Below are 21,193 nucleotides of genomic sequence, written 5' to 3'. Positions count from 1 at the left end.
TATTTTCTTAAGTTTTATCATTGCCAACCATGTGACTAACCCTGTCCTCTTTTTAGGTCTTTTTTTTTTTTTGCCACAGTAGCAACTTCACCTGTTTTTTGTCTAGTTTTTATTTTTTGTCGTTGTCGACTGTAGCTGCCAAGCTAAAAGATGACGGTCACGTGACAGCCGCTTGCCAATCAATGTCAATTGGCATTTCATGTTAACCCTCTTTGCAATCCGGCTGCCATGTGGTCGCCTCCCCCTAAAAGAAACTCCCCAGTCCCATCTTTTTTTTATTTTTATTTTTATTTTGTTATTTTTTTAACAAAAGGCCAATTATACTTTTCATAGGTAAAATTCTATAAGCAGACGGATGAGTACTGGTGATATCAAATGTTTTATTTTTTAGTGCAAGGAAGCCCATTACAGCCAATGATAATTACTCTTACTACTGAAAACGTCAATGTCAATAAAAATATGGAGGCTTTATGAAATACCTTAAATTTTGAACCTGACCATAAATTGCGCCACCCAAAATTCATAAAATTTAAGAAAGATGTATATAACGCGTCCCTGACTATAAGTTTAAGGTATCCTCATTTTAAAATAAAAATATTTACCTAAAAATGTAAAAAAAAATTGTGGAGTTGCGTGTGTCACAAGCCCCACCGACGTGTTCACAGCCAATCTGACTTGAAACAGAGCCACTACAGTTACCATGTAAAGTAGTTTGCCTGACAAACTCTGCTAGCAGCATGCTAACATTTTGCTGTAGCAAATTATGGGCCTTTCTTCACTTTTAAACTGTCAAACCACCCGTGGTTTGCCATAAATTATCATTTCATAGTGGCAGCAAGGAGATTCTCTTGACAAATCGTTATGTACCAGAGGTCAACAAATGGGATTCTCAAATGCCGATACCGAAAGAGATTTTCAGCCGATTGCCTACAGTATATCCAAAACCGATATACTTAATTTTTTTTCAAACACGTTGATTATGAAAGGCAATTGAAAAAAAATGCTTTGACAGCTTCAAATTTAGAATGATTACCTGAGACAATAACAACAACAACAACATAACAATGAATTCAAATTAGTGCTAACAAACCAACAAACGCACCACTTCTTTTTATGATTATACATACACAGCAAGAACAGTACATTTTTTTCAAATAATTAAACTCACTAGGACATCACGATGACATGTAAACAAGTGAGAGTTTAAGAGGGTGGTCGTCATGCTAACGTGAATGCTACGCTAACGCTACGAGTTATATTTAAAGTGTAAGGATCACTCAGTAAACTCCTTAAGAGGCTAAAGCAACAATGCATATTGTCTCGTGCAAGATTAAAAAAACCTTATAATACACAAAATTAAAAAAAAAAAAAAAAAAAAGCTAATGCTAACGCTACAAGTTACATTTAGAGTGAAAGGATCACTCAATAAACACCTTAAAAGGCTAAAGCAACATTGCATATTTTCTCATGCAAAATAAAAAAAATCTTACAAGATTTCTGAAACGGGCTAGTCTGAAGCTTCCTGTAGCAGCCTGCCTTTAAGCTGCTGCAGGGTCCTTTCGGGGTCCTACCATCCGTCAGCGGCAGCCAAAGTTGCCCACACAGATGCCTGATCAAAATCCTTTTTTTATCGGCTTTTTTTGTTAATTAGCCGATGGCTGATGTTGGGGGGGGGGAGTCCATATATCTGCCTGATATATCGCCGGGTATCATGTATACCTGTAAGTAATTCATGTTTTCACAAACGTAGCAACAAAGCTAAAGATGTACACTCTGATTGTTGTTGCATAATGGAACGCTTAAATGTATGTAGGGATTCTGAACGCACCCAAATTGGCAAAGCAAACTCCAAGGTGCTAAACAAAATGAATAACAAGTCATTGTTATTAAATGTGATATGAAATGCAACAAGTGACTGTAAAATGATAGCAAATCACATTATGGACACAAACTCATCCCAAAAAGTGATAGAAAACGCATAATATTGAAAGTAAACAGTCTTCCTTTCTCAGCCACCTTGACAAATCCAGACATGATGTCGCACTGCAGATTTCTGCTAGCATGCTATCCATGGGTGCGCTAGTCTTTTGCTGCCATGTGGACATTTGACAACATCTACTAGCTAACGCAGCACTAGAAAGTTAGTCATGATCATCAATAATTGCTAGGAAAACAAAAGATGTTTCATGAGGCATTGTTTTGGGTGGAAGAACTAGAAAAAAAAAAAACAGCCATGTTTGAGTGCCAAATTTAATTTCTACATTCAAAATGATTTTTGGTGGTGTCATTTTCATTTGCTGACATGCTCACCATTTCGTAGGACCTTTAAATCCATGGGGTTCAGAAGGAGAAGGGGGGGTAGTTGCTTATAGTCCGAAAAATAGGGTTCTTCTTGCTGTCTCGGAAACCCACTTGAACTGAATGAGTTTTTGTCTATCGTCATTTTACTATCTGCTCGGCTAAGTGCTAGCCAGCTGTTTGTATTTTCTCCCATTGGCTGAAATGAGCTTCCTAATTCTAGTCATTTTCCGCTTACCAATAAATAAGACAACTTGAACGTTAGCCCATTCACTATTTTGTCAGGCTACAGTATGACACTCATATTAAATCCGCCTTCCCCATCGCCAGGTGCACCTCCCTGCGGAATATAAGGGACAACGAGGAGAAAGACTCTGCTTTCAGAGGAATTTGTACCATGATTAGCGTCAACCCGGGAGGCGTCGTACAGGTGAGATCTAAACCAAAAAAATGTCAGTACCAGCCAATTTGATCTTGTTTTTTTTTGTTGTTGTTTGTTTTAAGGATTTTATTTTCTTCTGTGACGCCGTTGCCTCCTGGGTCAACCCCAAGGAAGATCTGCGAGACATGTTCTACAAGGTGGGGGTGGTAAATCACTAGAGTGGCGATCTATTCAAAAGTTATTATCATTAGCTCAACTAATTGACAAGCCCAGGTCACAGATTATGTGTTGTAGTCCGGAAAAGACAAACTGATATTGAAAACACCTATTGACTGCAAAAGACGTCCGATCCATTTCAACAGGGACTCAAATTAAAATGGATTGGATGTCTATTGCCGCCAGTGGCTGCAGAGAGTTAAGCTATGTGAGGTCACAAGAGATTTTAGGAGTCTTTATTTTTTTCCGATATACTATGATATGTCTTAATTTATCTTTTGATTTATACAATTTCTTATTTTATTTAGAATTATATCTCATGGCATTTTTAAAATGTTTTTTTCAATCCTTTATTTCTATATATTTTTTTTCAAAATGGCTCCTTCTATTAAATCATTTTATTAGAAATTATTTATATGCTTTTTTCATTGCCGATCGCAAAATATGTGCAGGCAACACTAATACTACAATTGGGGCCACAAAATGATGTTCTAAATGAATATTATTAAAAAAAATTTTGAATAAAATATATTTTATTTTAATAAAACAAAATCATGATCCGTGCATGAAAGTTCATTTTATGATTGCAAAGTCCTAAGTATACAAGGATGAAGATGAATTCAGAAAAACTAAAAGCTGTATTTTTACAAGAAAAAAAAAAAAAAAAGTCATTTTTTTTACATAAGGTTGATTTTATCTACCTGTAGTCAAAACCATGAATTAAACTGGAAAATGAATACAATTTACCATTTGTTACAAATGAAAATGTGCGTACTTGTTTGTTTAAAAGTTTAGAAAATTGTAAGCGACAATTGTGGGGAGTTAGGCGTACTGAACTCATTTGTTGTTGTCGTTTGATTTCAGATCCTTCATGGCTTTCAAAACCAGGTAGGGGAGGAAAACTGGAGGCGCTTTTCTGACCAGTTCCCCATGCCGTTAAAAGATCGCCTGGCTACTTTCTATGGGGTCTAAAGTGGGCAGAGGGGGTCAGTTTACCAGCTTGTCATTAATCACCAACAATGAAATGTGTTTATATTACGGCCGCAACTAATTTAGTTAAATTTATTTATTTTTAACCTTTTCAGTCAGTGGTCCCCAACCTTTTTGCGCCACGGACCAGCAATGTGTGGCAAAAAATGACACTAAATACAAAATAAGAGTTTCTTTCCCTTCTGAGCAGCCCTTCCACCATCATAACGCACTCACAGGAGGATACACTTTGAGCTTCCCCTCATTGAAAGACCAGCATCCGCCACTGGATGGGACATATATTACCATCAATGGCAGCCATCTATTTTTGTGATTTGTTGTTGCAGCCCTAATATAAATATATACAGTGGGGCAAAAAAGTTCTCCTACATGAAAAGATTAGAAAGGCCTGTAATTATCAACATAGGTAAACCTATACCATGAGAGACTAAATGTGGAGGGAAAAAAAACAGAAAATCACATTGTTTGATTTTTAAAGAATTTATTTCCAAATTACAGAGGAAAATAAGGATTTGGTCACCTACAAATAAGCAAGAGTTCTGGCTGTCAAAGAGGTCTAACTTCTTCTAACGAGGTCTAATGAGGCTCCACTCGTTACCTGTATTAATGGCACCTGTTTTAACTCATCGGTATAAAAGACACCTGTCCACAAAGTGAGTCAGTCACATTCCAAACTCCACTATGGCCAAGACCAAAGACCTGTCGAAGGACACCAGACTGAAGAAGACTGAATCTGCAATAGGTAAAACGCTTGGTGTAAAGAAATCAACTGTGGGAGCAATTATTAGAAAATGGGAGATATACAAGACCACTGATAATCTCCCTCGATCTGGGGCTCCATGCAAGATCTCACCCCGTGGCGTCAAAATGATAACAAGAACGGTGAGCAAAAATCCCAGAACCACACGGGGGGACCGAGTGAATGACCTACAGAGAGCTGGAACCACAGTACCAAAGGTTACTATCAGTAACACAATGCGCCGCCACGGACTCAAATCCTGCACTGCCAGACGTGTCCCCCTGCTGAAGAAAGTACACGTACAGGCCCGTCTGCGGTTTGCTAGAGAGCATTTGGATGATCCAGAAGAGTACTGGGAGAAACCAAGAGATGAAACCAAAATAGAACTTTTTGGTAGAAATACGGGTTCTCATGTTTGGAGGAGGAAGAATACTGAATTGCATCCGAAGAACACCATACCCACTGGGAAGCATGGGGGTGGAAACATCATGCTTTAGGGCTGTTTTTCTGCAAAGAGACCAGGACGACTGATCTGTGTAAAGAAAAGAATGAATGGGGCCATATATCGAGAGATTTTGAGTGAAAATCTCCTTTCATCAGCAAGAGCATTGAAGATTAGACGTGGCTGGGTCTTTCAGCATGACAATGATCCCAAACACACAGCCAGGGCAACAAAGGAGTGGCTTCGTAAGAAGCATTTCAAGGTCCTGGAGTGGCCTAGCCAGTCTCCAGAGAAAATCTGTGGAGGGAGTTGAAAGTCCGTGTTGCCCAACGGCAGCCCCAAAACATCACTGCTCTAGAAGAGATCTGCATGGAGGAATGGGCCAAAATACCAGCAACAGTGTTTGAAAAGCTTGTGAAGAGTTACAGGAAACATTGGGCCTCCGTTATTGCCAACAAAGGGGGTACATAACAAAATATTGAGATCAACTTTTGGTATTGACCAAATACTTATTTTCCATCATGATTTTCAAATAAATTCTTTAAAAATCAAACAATGTGATTTTCTGTTTTTTTTTTTCCACATTCTGTCTCTCCTGGTTGAGGTCTCCCCATGTTGACAATTACATGGCTCTCTAATATTTTCAAGTGGGAGACCTTGCACAATTAGTGGTTGACTAAATTATTATTTGCCCCATTGTATATTTATACACACATACATAGAAAGGTTGAGTGAAGTACGCCCATTACTTACAGACTTTTATCTTCATGCAGGTCTGATGTCAGGAGACTAGACGGGGAACCTGTTTTAAACGGGGGAACATCACGCCCTTGACCAGGGGGAGTATCTGCCTCATAAGGGGAGGGTGGGAGGGTTGCCGGGCCCCTATTCTACCTGCTGGAAAAGGGGTGGGAAGGGGGGGCGGGGCCCCCGGTGGACCTGGCCGCGCGGGCCGGAAACATTTGCGGGAGGACAACATAACCAAAAGTCACAATTCCTAATCATGACGTCATCATTTTTCTTTGAATTCTGCGATAGTGACTACTGTTCTGGGACAACCGTCCATCCATGTGTGACCAGGCCAAAGAACGTTTTCCATTCTCTCCTATAATAGAAGGGAGGGAATGAAGAAGAAATGCCAATTTCCGAAAACCCAGTTTTAGAAATTATGATTTCATGGGAATAACTGTCATTTTACAAAATTATAGTCCTCATCTGATGAAAACTAAGACTTGATTTTACGATAAAAATGAAGTTGGAAGTTCTATGAAAATAGTCGTCATGTTACAACTACTGTTTTCACGACACTAAGATTTTCAACTCGATATTGATACTCCAAAAAAGTACTTGATACCATTTTCGGTACTACATGGATAAAGAGCCCAAAATTAATGAACTGTTTCATTGCCATTGACAATGATAGAATCATGTGGCTTTTAAAAACATTGAAATTTTAAATAATTTTATCACGAGTAGACAACCAAACCCATTTGAAGTGGGAGGGATGGCAGGGAATGAACACATTAGCTGCCATCCCTCGTACTTCAAATAGGTTTGATGTCAAGTGCTGTCAATTGCAGGCAATGTGTTAACAAGGAAAATGGAAAATGATACTCCATTGCTATTAAAAGCAGAGGTGGGTAGAGTAGCCAAAAATTTGACCTAAGTAAGAATAGCATTACTTCTAAATAATATTACTCAACTAAAAGTAGTCATCCATAAATTTACTCAAATACAAGTAAAAAACTATTTCTTGATAAGAATACTCAAGTAATGAGTAACATTGTGAGTAACTGCTTTCAATATCTGATTTAAAAATTTATGTATATATATATTTTTTTCCCAGTACAACTTCATCCTTATGAACTGTAATTGTTATTATACTGTACTATAGCCCACTGGTCCCCAACCTTTTTTTGCACCATGGACCTTTGTGATATGGTCCTTTTTTTTTTTTTTTTTTTTCACAGCCCGGTGTTCTGCCAAAATGTCTTACACGGGTGAAACGTCCTACCAGAGGCGAATTTGACACCCAAAGTACTACGGTGCGCTTTCAGCTTGCTTTGTTTAGATGCATAAACGAAGAACGTACTAAAAAATGGTTTAAGAAAATACTTAAACGTAGTAATATCAAATCAGGTTGGTTTAAATACACTACGTGATGAATGTGGTCAAGAGAACGACACTCTGCTGTAATGCTACCACAAGAAAACACAAAGCTGAAAAGTATGAGGGAGACGCATACAAAAAGTATTTTGAGGCAATTAGAAGGTAATAGAAGACTCAACAAAAAACATAGTAAAAAAAAAAAAAATAAATAAATAAAAAGCCTGTCCAAAACAGCATTCACTGATGCTGGGCACCCCATTCATGGCGGTCAACCACTAGAGGGCGACGTACGGAAATCTCTACTTAGATTAGTCAAGAGGCACAGGCCAGATTGCGGTTGTTGACAAATTATTATTTCCCCGTGGCCTGGTAGGTAAATTCGCACAGACCGGTACAGGTTCCCGTTGGGGTTGGGGATCTCTGCTGAGCCTATTACATGACTGTATTATGCCAAAAAGATGACACAAAAATAATCAAATCTAGACCAGAACACTATGACCCATTACCTGCCCGAAAAGTGTGAGCGCCCTCTTGTGGAGGAAAAAACATTACTTGTTTATTGTTGTGACATCACATTGGTGAAACTGGTAAGCGCTACTGTCGGCATCTCTGGCGAAAAAACGGTCAATCTGTTGAATAAAGGGCCCTAGTGTAGCTCAAAGTGTTTCTCCTTCACAAATCTCCTCAAGTAAAAAGTATTGTGTGGTAAAACTACTCTGAGTACATTTTTCCCCAAAAGGTTACTCAAGTAAATGTATCTGAGTAAATGTAACAAGTAACTCCCCACCTCTGATCAAAACTATTGCAAAATCAAATTTGACAACAAATTTCTGGTGACCAGTGGTCATGCAAAAACAAAGGATTATCGATTCTTTTTAATCAAGTATTGTATAGGGATACAACATTTCCGTATCGATTCTTTGATACATTTCGATACTTTTAACAACCCTAGTGACAACAATAAAATTGTACTAAGATAAAGCTATTGTTTTCCAAAAATGAAGTCATTTCATTAAAAAAATTGTCATATTTTAAGTCTGAGTTTTATGAAATATGAAGCCGGTGTTTTGCAAGTGAACAGTTATAAACGTTTTTAAAACAATTTGACCAAATTATGTAAAATCATAAATGAACTGAGCCATTGTTCACATTTGCAGTGGTACTAAATTAATTGTTTGTTGTAATTATCCGTAAATCCAAAGCCATAATTTTAAGAAAAACCTAGACGGATTTTTACAAAAAAAAAGGCCATCATTTTATAATCGTGAAATCATAATTTTACAATGATGTCTCAATTTATAATAACATTTATAAAGAATTACGATTAGTGCGATTGTAAGAATAAAGACAATATTTTTTATCCATGCGATAAAGCAGGACTTTTCCTCATAAGATTATGACTTTTTTTTTTTTTTTTTTTTTTTTTTTTTTTTTTTGGTGGTACGATTCTGACTTTGCGTCAGTGTTCCAGAAGATCGGGACAGATTTTGGGTAAAAACTAGAATATAACGATTCGCCTTGATTCTTTCCTGAACCTTTGTTTTTTGGTGTGTGTTGTCTTGTGCATGATGTCGAGGATATATATATATTTTTTTTTGTGAGAAGTGAACGATTTTTTAACTTGCCTGGTGCATGTTGGTGGCCCTTCCCTGGCAATTTTGCCGGTCTGGGAAAACGTCAACAACAATTAGACTTCCTTCTTCATTATGCTGGCCCTCTACTAGCTTTGCAAATACTGTGATACTCAATGTGAATTCAACAGCTTGAATGTGTTCCTAATCCACAAATGTTGTTGTTTTCCCCCTTATTGTTCCTCTGCTGGCCAGAGTCTAAATTGCAGTATTTTAACCCTGCAAATCTGATTTTTAAGTGAAGTGCTGCTGCTAAAATGTTCATGTAAGCAAACAAAGACTGCGGAACCTCTGAAGTCCAATGCAGAATAATGTTTAGATTTTGGAGGGAATTCGTTTCAAAGTCTTGCTGTCTTAAAAGCTTTTGAACATTAAAAAAAAATACTAGATATGATTCTCAGCATTTGTTCTTAAACTTGTTAGTCTGGACAGAAAAATGTAGAAAATAAAATGAAATAAAGAACCAACATGGGAAATGAAAATACAGAAACCCGATGGAATGTACAGTGGGGCAAATAAGTATTTAGTCAACCACTAATTGTGCAAGTTCTGCCACTTGAAAATATTAGAGAGGCCTGTAATTGTCAACATGGGTAAATCTCAACCATGAGAGACAGAATTTGAAAAAAAAAACCTAGAAAATCACTTTGTTTGATTTTTTTTTTTTTTTTTTAAGAATTTATTTGCAAATCATGGTGGAAAATAAGTATTTGGTCAATACCAAAAGTTTATCTCAATACTTTATTTACCGTTTGTTGGCAATAAAGGAGGCCAAACGTTTTCTGTAACTCTTCACAAGCTTTTCAAACACTGTTGCTGGTATTTTGGCCCATTCCTCCATGCAGATCTCTTCTAGAGCAGTGATGTTTTGGGGCTGCCATTGGGCAACACGGACTTTCAACTCCCTCCACAGATTTTCTATGGGGTTGAGATCTGGAGACTGGTTAGGCCACTCCAGGACCTTGAAATGCTTCTTACGAAGCCACTCCTTTGTTGCCCTGGCTGTGTGTTAGGGATCATTGTCGTGCTGAAAGACCCAGCCACGTCTCATCTTCAATGCCCTTGCTGATGGAAGTAGTTTTTCACTCAAAATCTCTCGATATATGGCCCCATTCATTCTTTCCTCTACACAGATCAGTCGTCCTGGTCTCTTTGCAGAAAAACAGCCCCAAAGCATGTTTCCACCCCCATGCTTCACAGTGGGTATGGTGCAATTTGGTATTCTTTCTCCTCCAAACGCAAGAACCTGTGTTTCTACCAAAAAGTTCTATTTTGGTTTCATCTGACCATAACATATTCTGGCAGTCCTCTTCTGGATCATCCAAATGCTCTCTAGCAAACCGCAGACAGGCCTGGACGTGTACTTTCTTCAGCAGGGGGACACGTCTGGCAGTGCAGGATTTGAGTCCCTAGCGGCGCATTGTGTTACGGATAGTAGCCTTTGTTACTGTGGTCCCAGCTCTCTGTAGGTCATTCACTAGATCCCGCCGTGTGGTTCTGGGATTTTTGCTCACCGTTCTTGTTATCATTTTGACGCCACGGGGTGAGATCTTGCATGGAGCCCCAGATCGAGGGAGAATATCAGTGGTCTTGTATGTCTTCCATTTTCCAATAATTGCTCCCACAGTTGATTTCTTTACACCAAACATTTTACCTATTGCAGATTCAGTCTTCCCAGCCTGGTGCAGGTCTACAATTTTGTCTCTGGTGTCCTTCGACAGCTCTTTGATCTTGGCCATAGTGGACTTTGGAGTGTGACTGACTGAGATTGTGGACAGGTGTCTTTCATACCGATAATGAGTTAAAACAGGTGCCATTAATACAGGTAACGAGTGGAGCCTCGTTAGAAGTTAGACCTCTTTGACAGCCAGAAATCTTGCTTGTTTGTAGGTGACCAAATACTTATTTTCCACCCCAATTTGGAAATAAATTCTTTAAAAATCAAACTGTGATTATCTGTTGTTTTTTTTCCCCCACATTCTGTCTCTCATGGTTGAGGTTTACCCATGTTGACAATTACAGGCCTCTCTAATCTTTTCAAGTAGGAGAACTTGCACGATTGGTGGTTGACTAAATGCTTATTTGCCTCACTGTATATGCTTCCTGACAAGAAGTAGCGTTACAAAGTAGGACCAGTGGCGGAACAAATGTGAACAGTGCCTCTGTGCGATGATTAGCAACGAACCCCCCCACCGACTCGAGTCCCTCCAGACAACCATCCGAGCGAGGGGTGATTGCTCGTCGTTCATGACTCACAGGCCCTTTTTAGACAAGCTGGGGGTTGCTGGCAGAAATATTTGAACACTTTTATACTACAGTGTTACCTTTACTTATTAAATTTATCAGCTCTGGAAGTAGTTTTGCAAACTGAAAGTAGGACGCATTTTCCATCTAAATGCCCTACTCCCAAAATTCAGACCTAAATGTTTTTTATAAAGCATAAAAATGCATCAAAACGTGTAACAAATACATGTTACAACTACATTATTTCACAATAAACATCAAATGAGAGTTGTGCATCATGTGAAAAAAAAAACAAAAAAAACACATCAAGCTGTCAGAACAAGAGGGGCGAATGAAGAGGACTTGGGATACAAGCATACACATACATTAGCGGTCCCTCTTAGCCAATTGGATGCCAAGAATATGCTAGGCCATTGCCAGAGACGTTATAAATATGTTACATTCAGTATAAACTGTATTTTTGCCCTTCATATCCTAGAATGTCATAACAACAGGCAATCTTTTAACCGTTGAGGTGCGTTGTAACCTGAAAATTCTGTATGTGTATAGATGTTCGTAAGTAGAGGTACCACTGTATTTTAGAGCTCCATACGTCATCTTGCCTTTATGTTTGACCCTTCCCTCGCCCAACCACGCCCTTTTAAACACGGAAGCTGGAGGCCCACTAAGCTCAGCCCCTGATCAGGACTTCATATACCGAGTGAAATGTTATAACTTTTTGTAGGGTAGTAAATCACCAATTCAATGAAGATACAATATTTGCCAATATTACAAAGATTGGTTTGAATTCAAACCCTCCTAGTTCAAATGGCTTGGACGTGGCAGCCAATGAGCTTTAGTCAGCGTTGGACTTTAGAGGCAATCCTGACGTGTATGTCTATTTTTTTTTTTTTTTTTTTGTCTCACATTCCGAGTCTTGTGGTCGCTGCTCGATGCCATGGATGTACTACGTCTATATAATACCGTAATTGTTTGTCGTGGAGGTTTTACTACTTGAATGTGTTTTCTACATGTGACCCTCAGGTTGGCCGTTTTTTTTTGGTTTTTGTTTTGTTTTTTAACCACGCGCCTTTGTGTCCCATAAAAGATTAGGAACTGGCACTCTTTAAAGTAAAAAAAATAATTTTCATGAAGAGCAACCATTTGGCTGAAAAACATTTTGGATTTCATGAAATTGAATTAGGAAAATAAAGCTGTCATTTTTAAAGAAGTTGACATTTTTACCAACATTTTCCACTAAATATAGGTTTCTGAAGATGCCGGAAATTTAACTTCTCGTCAAAACGACCACTTTATTTTCCAGGATGAAAAAGTCGTCATCCTACGATGGTGGAGATACAGTTTATGAGAACTGTTTGTTTTGAAAATTAAATCAATTCATGAAAAAACATTTAGAATACAATTGTAATTTAACTTTTTTTTTTTTTTTTTTTTTCCAGTTTTAAGATTACGCTGAACAGTCTTTTCATGAGAATGAGAATTGAATTATGACTAAGATGACATTTTATATAAATGCTTTCACATGCAATTGAAAGAAAATTTGGCAATTTTACCCCATTTAAAGTTGGTCTGCCAAAATGGTCATGTCAGTGAAATACAGCCATCATTCTTCATGAAAAGTCTTTAAAAATAATTTTTCAAAAATGTTTGATATTGCCCAATAGTTTCTCATTGCTTTGCATGCAAGTTAGATTGGAAATCTGATTTTTTTTTTTTTTTTTTTTTTCCATGTCAAAGTGCTACCAAAATCAATCAAAACTCCTCGACTCTGTGCTATGGTTTTATGTTTTATGAGCTGCTTAACTCATGTGATCAGTTGAAAACAAAAAATATTTGAATTCACCACTTTAAAAATATTTTTAGGGAAAATAAAATTAGAACATGTGCACCAGAATTAGACGTTTTGCCTTTTTTTTCATAAGATGATTTAAAAAAATGCATTAAAGTAGTTGGAAATAATCATTTTGGGGCTCCCATATATTTTGAATCATGCAAAGAATATATAAATATTGTACTGTTTTTGTAATATTTGTAAGATGACATCGTGGTGGGTGTGTGACTGCTTACCATTGCTTGAGTCTTTACATTGTTCCAATAAATTGTTTACATTATGACGTTTTCATTTATTATGATGAATGCCATTCATTATTATGATATCAGAAATACAGTATGTCTATTTGTACCTACTGCCATCTGCTGGAAAAGCACATAATAAAAATGACCAATACACCTTTACGTTGCTTTAAGCCAGGGGTGTCCAAACTTTTTGCAATGGGGGCCAGATTTGGTGTGGTTAAAATGTGGGGGGCCGACCTTGGCTGACGTCCTTTACTTAGAACAATATATTTAAGCAAATTTTAGCAAGCCATTCTGTGTTTCAAATTTGCTTTATTATTATTTTTTTATTATTAAATTTCAACAAACTTGCAACTAGCCTTTGAGGTGTTTGTTTCGATTCTCTGGCTTTTGCAAAATACTGCTGCTGTGAAATTAAACTAGCTTCAAGTTGCTTTAATTTGTCGCTATGTGTCTTCCCTGTAATCTTGTCGTACATGTCAGTCTGTCTTGTTTGGTAATATCGCCTCACATTGAACTCTTTAAAAACAGCGACTGTCTCTTTGCAAATGAGGCAGACATAGTTGTTGCGTATTTTAGTGAAGAAATAGTCAAATTTCCACCTATCCTTGAAGCGTCGGCCGTCGGAGTTAACTTTCTTTTTCGTGTTGATTGTCGCCATTTTTGAAAATAAGGGGTAATGTTGCTTAGAGTGCTGCTGCCTTTTAGCGGATAAATGAGGAGCAGCATTTTGTGTGTAAGCTACTTCATATGCTAGTAGCAGTACTGCTGACCAATTTATTAAAGTCTGTGTGTGGGCCAGACGTTACTGATTTTATGACAGAGGCTGGGGACCGGATGAAATTTCACCAGGGGCCGCATTTGGCCCCCCGGGCCGGACTTTGGACATGTCTGCTTTAAGCCATTTAGCGGATAAAAAAAGTACTGTATATATTTTTTAAAAACACTAAAGCCATCATTTCACGCGCGAGTGGTAGTTTCCCCCAATTTATGAAGTAATTTAGCAAGATAAAATGACTCCTTTTAAAAAATACAGCTAGTTAATGAGTACATGTAGTCATTTTTGTTAGGAAAAAAAGTCATTTTAGAGGGGGAAATTTGTAAATTTATCACTAGGATGCGATTATACAGAAAATAAAAACACTATTATTTGATGATAATTAAACAAATTGGCGTCCATCCGCCTAAAAAAAAAATCGTTTTCGGGAATCTTCATGTTTATACAAAATAATGCTGTAAATGGGGGAAAAAAATAATAATTTGACAAAAAACAATGTTGTAAACGTTTTGAAAGTACCAATTTTGCAATTTAATGACTAATGTCACAAGTAATTTAATTGGGGGAAAAAAGATAATTTTACGAAAATATGTTTTTACATGATTGGGTATGTAAATTGTAAATACAATAAACTACTTGTATTTTCACAGAGGAAAGTTATCTAGTTCTCGTAATGTCAGTGAACGCATCTGAGTTTCCCAGGAGTGCCTGAACGCCCCGTTTTCTGAATCCCAACGTTTCTGTGTGTTTCCTGTCCGCTTTTGGCAGCGCTGTTTCGGGCGGCTTCACTTGTCGGCTTACCCGGAGTAGCGAAAGACGACTTTGGCGAGCGGGCAGCGAGGTGGTGTTTGTCGGCTGGGGAGGGAGGGGAAGGCAAGAAAGTGGGCAGAGACGGAGGCGAGCCCGGACGGAACGGGGCGGGGGCAGTAGGCGAAAGAAACGAAGCAGTGCACGACAAGCAGGCGGGCACCAAGTGGGGGTTCCTTGTAGTGGATCAATTTGGCGAAATCTTTACGAAAAATCCGAGTGTCTGTGGCGAAGAGGACTACAGCAACAATATGATAACTCCCTACTTCGTGGACAATTTCTGGGTAGGTTGTCTCAATTCGCCAGTATTTACACCGGGTCTTTACACCTTCTCTTGCTTTGTCCGCGACAAAAGGGTTTGCTCGTAAACTATCATTTTGTTATAAAATTATCCAAACGTAGTTATTGTTTCAGAAATTATTTTCCTCATATTTTATTAAGGCAAATCTGTAATTTAGTACGGCCTTTGATGGGAAGGAGAGGGCCCACCAAGCTTGAAAAGCAAAGGAAACGCCCCCCGTTTGCTCTTTTATTGCTGATTGGCCACCGTTACAGTCCGAGGAATGCTCGCCGCATTGTACGAAGAATCTATTGGCTATTGTGATTGTCAATCAGGGGCTCTTTGGGGGGCCTTTAACGCGTCATTTTTCTTCCTTCCGTGAAGTTTCAGCAACAAGCCAGATGTTTAGAAAGTTACCTGATGAAAAAACGTTCCCTCTTCCACTGATTTGCTCGCTAAAAGTGTCATTATTTAACGTTAAAGTGCGTTTTATAGTGTGCAGTGTCTTCTTTTCCCTTGCCTAAATTCGTTTCCCCGCGAACATGATTTGACGTGGCTATGCTAGCTAGCTAAGACATGTAAAGGCCTGACACTTGGTCGTATTATTGTTTATACATAATATTCATGGCGTTTTGACCTTTGTTGTGTCAACACTGTCGTTCTATTAAAGGTGAAAAAAAAAAACACTTGATTAAAGCCACTGCTTTTGAACTGTTCGAGGCTTGTGACAATTACTTTCCTTTTAAATCAACCTGGAGTTTAAAATAATGCGGGTGTTGTGCTTAAAAATGATGGTGTCGTTTAACCCAAGTGATTAGGCATTGCCACCATGTGTAATATAAATGAAAAGTATAATTGCAAAATTAATTTTTAACTTAACAAGTTCAGCAAACACATATGATCCAGGCAAATATTCTATTATGCTAATGAAAAACTAAATACTCTACATATGCATATTTGATTAGCATTTTAGCTTGTAACGTAAACTAGCATGTAAACAAATGACTCTTTGTAATAAAGTATCCTGCAAACCCTAGAAATAATGTCAAGTGACTTTAATGCAGTATATTTTGCTCAACAGTGACTGATTCTCACACAAGATTGCTGTTGTACTTTGTCACATTTATGACACACACCGTTAACTACCACAGCACAGTCAGTAAACATTAAACTTGGCTAAGAAATTTTGGAATTGATGACTTGACTCATATTTGGCAGGGAACGATGATGGCAATGAGCTTTAAACATAGCAATAAATCTGTAATTTTTCAATAAAAGAAATAATTTTCACGATCCGGTTATGATTTCATGAGCATAAACTCCCCATAAAAACTCAGTAAAAGCTATAATAACGAACAAGTCTGCTAACTATAATAAATAATCAGAATGGTTTGTCAAAAAATCATTTATGAGTAAATCTACAAGAATATTTTAATATCACAAGAATAAATGCACAATTTAACGAGAATTTTGTACTTGATTTACCAACAATTTACAGGATCAGTTAAAAAAAAATAATAACGCTAATTTTTCCTGTAATTTGATTCAAATATTGGTGTTGTTTTATTATAAAGCTATAGATATTGGGAAAAAATGAAGATGTAGTACAATCAGAAATTGACTACTAATGGTTCAGGTGTGGTAATAATCACTTTGGATTGGATTGAAGGTGCAATCGACCCCTCTAAAGCCGACTGGCTGCGTAACTCAAAAGGAAGAAAGGAGTCGCGCTACTAGTCAGTCTGGCCTTTGTGCCATGGCTACAAGAGAATCCAGTGATGGCAAAGATCAGCTGTGTATTTAACATGCGCAGCACTGCTCGCATGTTGGCAACCCGCCGCATGCGCGACAGTTTACGTTTGAGCAGACTGCAAATCATCAACCAAAATACACAAAATACAAAGGCTGTTGGAAGCAGTTCCACAAGTTGGGCTTTTATTAAAACAGTCAATATTTCACATGATTCAAATGAGTCGACTAATCGCAAAAATTATCATCAATTAGTCGATTACGATAATACTACATTGGAACGAATAACTGAAGTACTGAGAAAAGTTGTATGTTGAATATTATGTAACTGTATAACTGACCCATTGTTTGTAAATATCCAAGTTTAATCATGTTGGGATGTCCCGATCGCATAGTTTTGCATCCAAGTCACTTTATTTTGAGAATCTGCCGATAGCGAGGCCGGATCCGATTACCACCCCCCCCCCCCCCCCCCCCAAAAAAAAAAAGTTTAAACTTTAAAAATGTTTTTTAATTTGAACAAAAGTTCCAAACGTGTTACAGTACTGTAGTGTTTTAAGTTCTTCCTCTTCTGCGTTTTCCCAGTAGTGTTGTGGAGCATAAAACACATATATTTTTGCTTCTTTTGGCAATGCCATTGTATTTCTTGATTATTTTGCTACTTTTTAGCCCTTTAAAACCCGATTCCGATCCTCTGAAGAATGGCCGGATTGGCCCAATCACGTGATCAGATCGGAAACATCCCTTTAATCATGTGATTTCAACAAGGACAACTGAAATCAGAGAATATTTACAGTTTTTTTAAATCCTTTTTATAATTAAAAGAAATTGTAAAATAAATATTTACTGTTTAACATGTTTGTAAAAAATTGAAGAAATCAGTGTTTTTTGGCAGCCCTTTTAATTTTTGTTTTAGTCTTAGTCTCTTGGACGAAAATACTTATTAGTCATATTTTAGTCATTTCAAAATGTGTTCAGCTTCGTCTAGTTTTAGTCGACCAAATCTCATACAAATTTCGTCTAGTTATAGTCGACAGTTACTCAAACTGTTTTGGTCTGTAAAATTCAAAAGTTTTAGTCCAAAAATGAATAAAGGTTTCCAACAATTTCGAATGAACATAGACGAGCGCATATTCTTGCGTCGACAAAGACAACGTGAACTTAGTGATGATAATACATACTTAGCAGGAAAAGCAGTTCTTTATCGTCAACTAAACCCACCTGGAAGCCACGAACTATATGTAAAAAAATAATGTCCGAGCGTTTAACACTGGGACGTCTGAGACGTCTGCTATTCTTAGAGTCTAGCCAAGCAATCAGTATTTTCCAGTAATTGCTCAGTTACCAAACAAAACAGCTGAAGTGGGCTATTGGCTAAATGCCATTTCACCAACGGGCTCTCCGCGAGATTTACTGACCAGAAAAGCCAAGTGGCTCTGCTTTAGACTTACCATTGTTTTAAGTGGAATCTTGCCATTCCAAAGCTAATGCTAACGTGAATGATACGCTAATGCTAGGAGTTACATTTAGAGTCTGATGATTACTCAGCACAGACCTTTCAAGGCTAAAGCAGCATTACATATTATCTCTTGCCAACATAAGAAAACACATCTTACCATGTTTCCAAACAAGCAAGATGGAGAGTATCTTAGCTTTACACACATCCTAAAATCCCGTGAGGAGGGAGGATCTCACATGAGTGACACAACCCAAACACAGCTACGATGCAAGCTGACGTACTCCACGTATGATATGAAAATGTCATGCATTTTGAACATATGACAGAAACGATGTTGCATTTTCGTCTCGCTGTCGTCTCGTCACACGAAAACAGGCATTCGTCTTGTTATGTTCTCGTCTCTCAGGCCAAATTTTTAGCTTGTCATTGTGACGGCATCGTCATGAAAAAATTGTTCGTCAACACAATATTTTCATTATCGTCATTGTTGACGAAAACACTGGAAAAAAATAAATTAATAGGGAATATGTAATTTTTTCCCCCATTTTTATGTTTGTTTCATTAAAAAAAATTAAAACATGAACATTTAGAACCTAAAAAATAAATGAGCGAATATTTTCATATATACTAGGGCTGTCAAAATTATCGCGTTAACGGGCAGTAATTAATTTTTTAAATTAATCCAGTTAAAATATTTTTTTTTTTGGAAACTTTGTTTATTGGTCACATAAGTCATAACATAAGTAACAAGATGTGAGCATTTTTTCCTTTTCCACCATATCAAAAGAACACCAAAAAAACAAAAACAAAAATAAAAATAAAAAAATAAAAAATAAAAAAAACCTCGACCCACCCAAAACCCAAGGCACATATCTAAAAAAAATAAAAAAAACTATGATTATTTTCCCATTAAAAGGGGAAAAAGGCACAGCTCAAGAAAAACTAATATTCCCAAAATATTTAGGGCAAAGTTCAAACATCCACACAAAGATGACATTCTGCGCTTTTAACATATACCAAAAAAGGGTTCCAGACGTCCTCAAAGGACTCAGCCGATCCACTGAGTGTCAGTCTAATTTTTTCCAATTTGAGAAAATATAACATCTCCTTGAGCCAGTAGGCTTGCGTAGGTGGGACTGAAGACTTCCATCTTAACAAAATTAGCCTCCTAGCCAGCAAGGTTGAAAATGCTATAAAGTCCCCTTTCTGAGAAGGTAGAAAATGTGCTGCTGGAACCACACCGAACAGAGCAGTCAAGGCATTTGGAGCAATATCCATCCCGGTGATCTTTGATAGAACAGCAAAAATACCAGACCAATATGCAGATAAAGAACAACATAACCAAAACATGTGTACATAATCAGCTGGAGCCTGCTTACATCGATCACAAGTGGAGGAGACCGCATCAAACATTTTGGCTAGCCTAGCTTTGGTATAATGTGCTCTATGTAGGATCCTGCACTGGGTAAAACAGTGTTTAGCACAGATTGAGGATTTGTGCGTCCTACCCAAAATTTCTTTCCAGACCTCTTCAGGTATACTCATCTCCAAACCCGACTCCCACATCGCCCTAAGGGTGTTTAAAGTGGAATCAGAGCTGATTTTGTAAATATTTGAATAGACTGTGGTAATTGCACCCTTTAGCGATGGCAAAGGTTTTAAAAAATTATCTAAAACAGAGGTAGCCGGGAGTATCGGGAAACTTGGCCAAAGTGAGCGAACATAACTGCGGATTTGAAGATATCTGAAAAAATGGCAGTTAGGTAATGAAAACTTTTCAGCCAGCTGTTGAAAGGAAGCAAAGGTTGAGTTCAGATATAAGTCCTTAAATGTTTCAATGCCCAGCCTAGACCACATAGTAAATGTGTTATCCAGTAAAGAAGGGGGGAAAGCATGATTAGGTGAAATTGGAGCCTGAATAGAAGGCGCCTGTAGACCAAAATATGCTCTAAATTGGTTCCAAATTCTGAGACAGGAGAATACAACAAAATTTTGTGAATATGGAGAGGTAGAGGATAAGAGCGGTGAAAACAATAGGGATTTCAATGTCACCGGTTTGACGGAGTTGGCTTCAACATCAAGCCACAATGGGGTGCTATCAGTACTCTCATAGCAGAGCCAATACGTTAAATTCTTAATATTAGCTGCCCAATAGTAGTACAAAATATTTGGAAGAGCCATCCCACCTAGTTCTTTGGGTCTTTGGAGTGTCTGATAGCGCAACCTGGGTTCCAGTTAAAATATTTGACGCAATTAACGCACATGCCCCGCACGCCACTTTTTACTGGCGTTTTTGGGTGTTTTGTCGCCCTCTGCTGGCGCTTGGGTGCGACTGATTTTATGGGTTTAAGCACCATGACATGAGCAATGTGTAATTATTGACATCAACAATGGCGAGCTACTAGTTTATTTTTTGATTGGAAAATTTTACAAATTTTATTAAAATGAAAACATTAAGAGGGGATTTAATATAACATTTCTACAACTTGTACTAACGTTTATCTTTTAAGAACTACAACTCTTTCTATCCATGGATCGCTTTAACAGAATGTTAATGTTAATGCCATCTTGTTGATTTATTGTTATAATAAACAAATACAGTACTTATGTACAGTATGTTGAATGTATATATCGGTCTTGTGTATTATCTTTCCATTCTAACAATAATTTACAGAAAAATATGGCATATTTTATAGATAGTTTGAATTGCGATTAATTACAATTAATTAATTTTTAAGCTGGAATTAACTCGATTAAAATTTTTAATCGTTTGACAGCCCTAATATATACATATATACTCTTGAGAGAGAAAAGGATTTGGACTATTTCTAGGTCAATGTCGCTAAATCACTGATGGGTAATTAAAATAGCCACCCAATAACTCAATGAGTTGTCCATTGGTGAAATGAGTGAGTGGCAATCTGGCTGGTCTGAATCCCAATTACTGTACTGCAATGGTTAGCTTAGCTTTAGCCCTCCGGTGTCATGGAAGA

General features: G+C 37.6%; 2 protein-coding genes across 6 annotated transcripts in view; both read left to right on the top strand.

Annotated features, from left to right (window-relative positions):
* The window catches only part of tnpo1 (transportin 1), a 56,337-nt gene extending 50,416 nt beyond the window's left edge, over positions 1 to 5,921 (top strand). Inside the window, exons 21-24 of one of the 2 annotated variants that reach the window (XM_057818676.1) lie at positions 2,629 to 2,728; positions 2,803 to 2,877; positions 3,761 to 3,882; positions 5,841 to 5,921. In XM_057818676.1, coding sequence (XP_057674659.1) covers positions 2,629 to 2,728; positions 2,803 to 2,877; positions 3,761 to 3,868 — 283 coding nt within the window. In that variant the 3' untranslated portion in view covers positions 3,869 to 3,882; positions 5,841 to 5,921. Of the gene's footprint in view, positions 1 to 2,628; positions 2,729 to 2,802; positions 2,878 to 3,760; positions 3,883 to 5,840 lie in introns of those variants that run through there. The other variant, XR_009061087.1, reaches the window with a different exon arrangement.
* An 8,795-nt stretch (positions 5,922 to 14,716) lies between these two features.
* The window catches only part of fcho2 (FCH and mu domain containing endocytic adaptor 2), an 84,360-nt gene continuing 77,883 nt past the window's right edge, over positions 14,717 to 21,193 (top strand). Inside the window, exon 1 of one of the 4 annotated variants that reach the window (XM_057818409.1) lies at positions 14,717 to 14,996. In XM_057818409.1, the coding sequence (XP_057674392.1) occupies positions 14,964 to 14,996 (33 nt within the window). In that variant the 5' untranslated portion in view covers positions 14,717 to 14,963. The remainder of the gene's footprint in view (positions 14,997 to 21,193) is intronic. The other 3 variants (XM_057818410.1, XM_057818412.1, XM_057818413.1) reach the window with 3 other exon arrangements.

Source organism: Corythoichthys intestinalis, chromosome 17, assembly GCF_030265065.1.
Source record: "Corythoichthys intestinalis isolate RoL2023-P3 chromosome 17, ASM3026506v1, whole genome shotgun sequence".
Taxonomy (NCBI): Eukaryota; Metazoa; Chordata; class Actinopteri; order Syngnathiformes; family Syngnathidae; genus Corythoichthys; species Corythoichthys intestinalis.
This window is presented reverse-complemented; position numbering and strand designations above follow the sequence as displayed.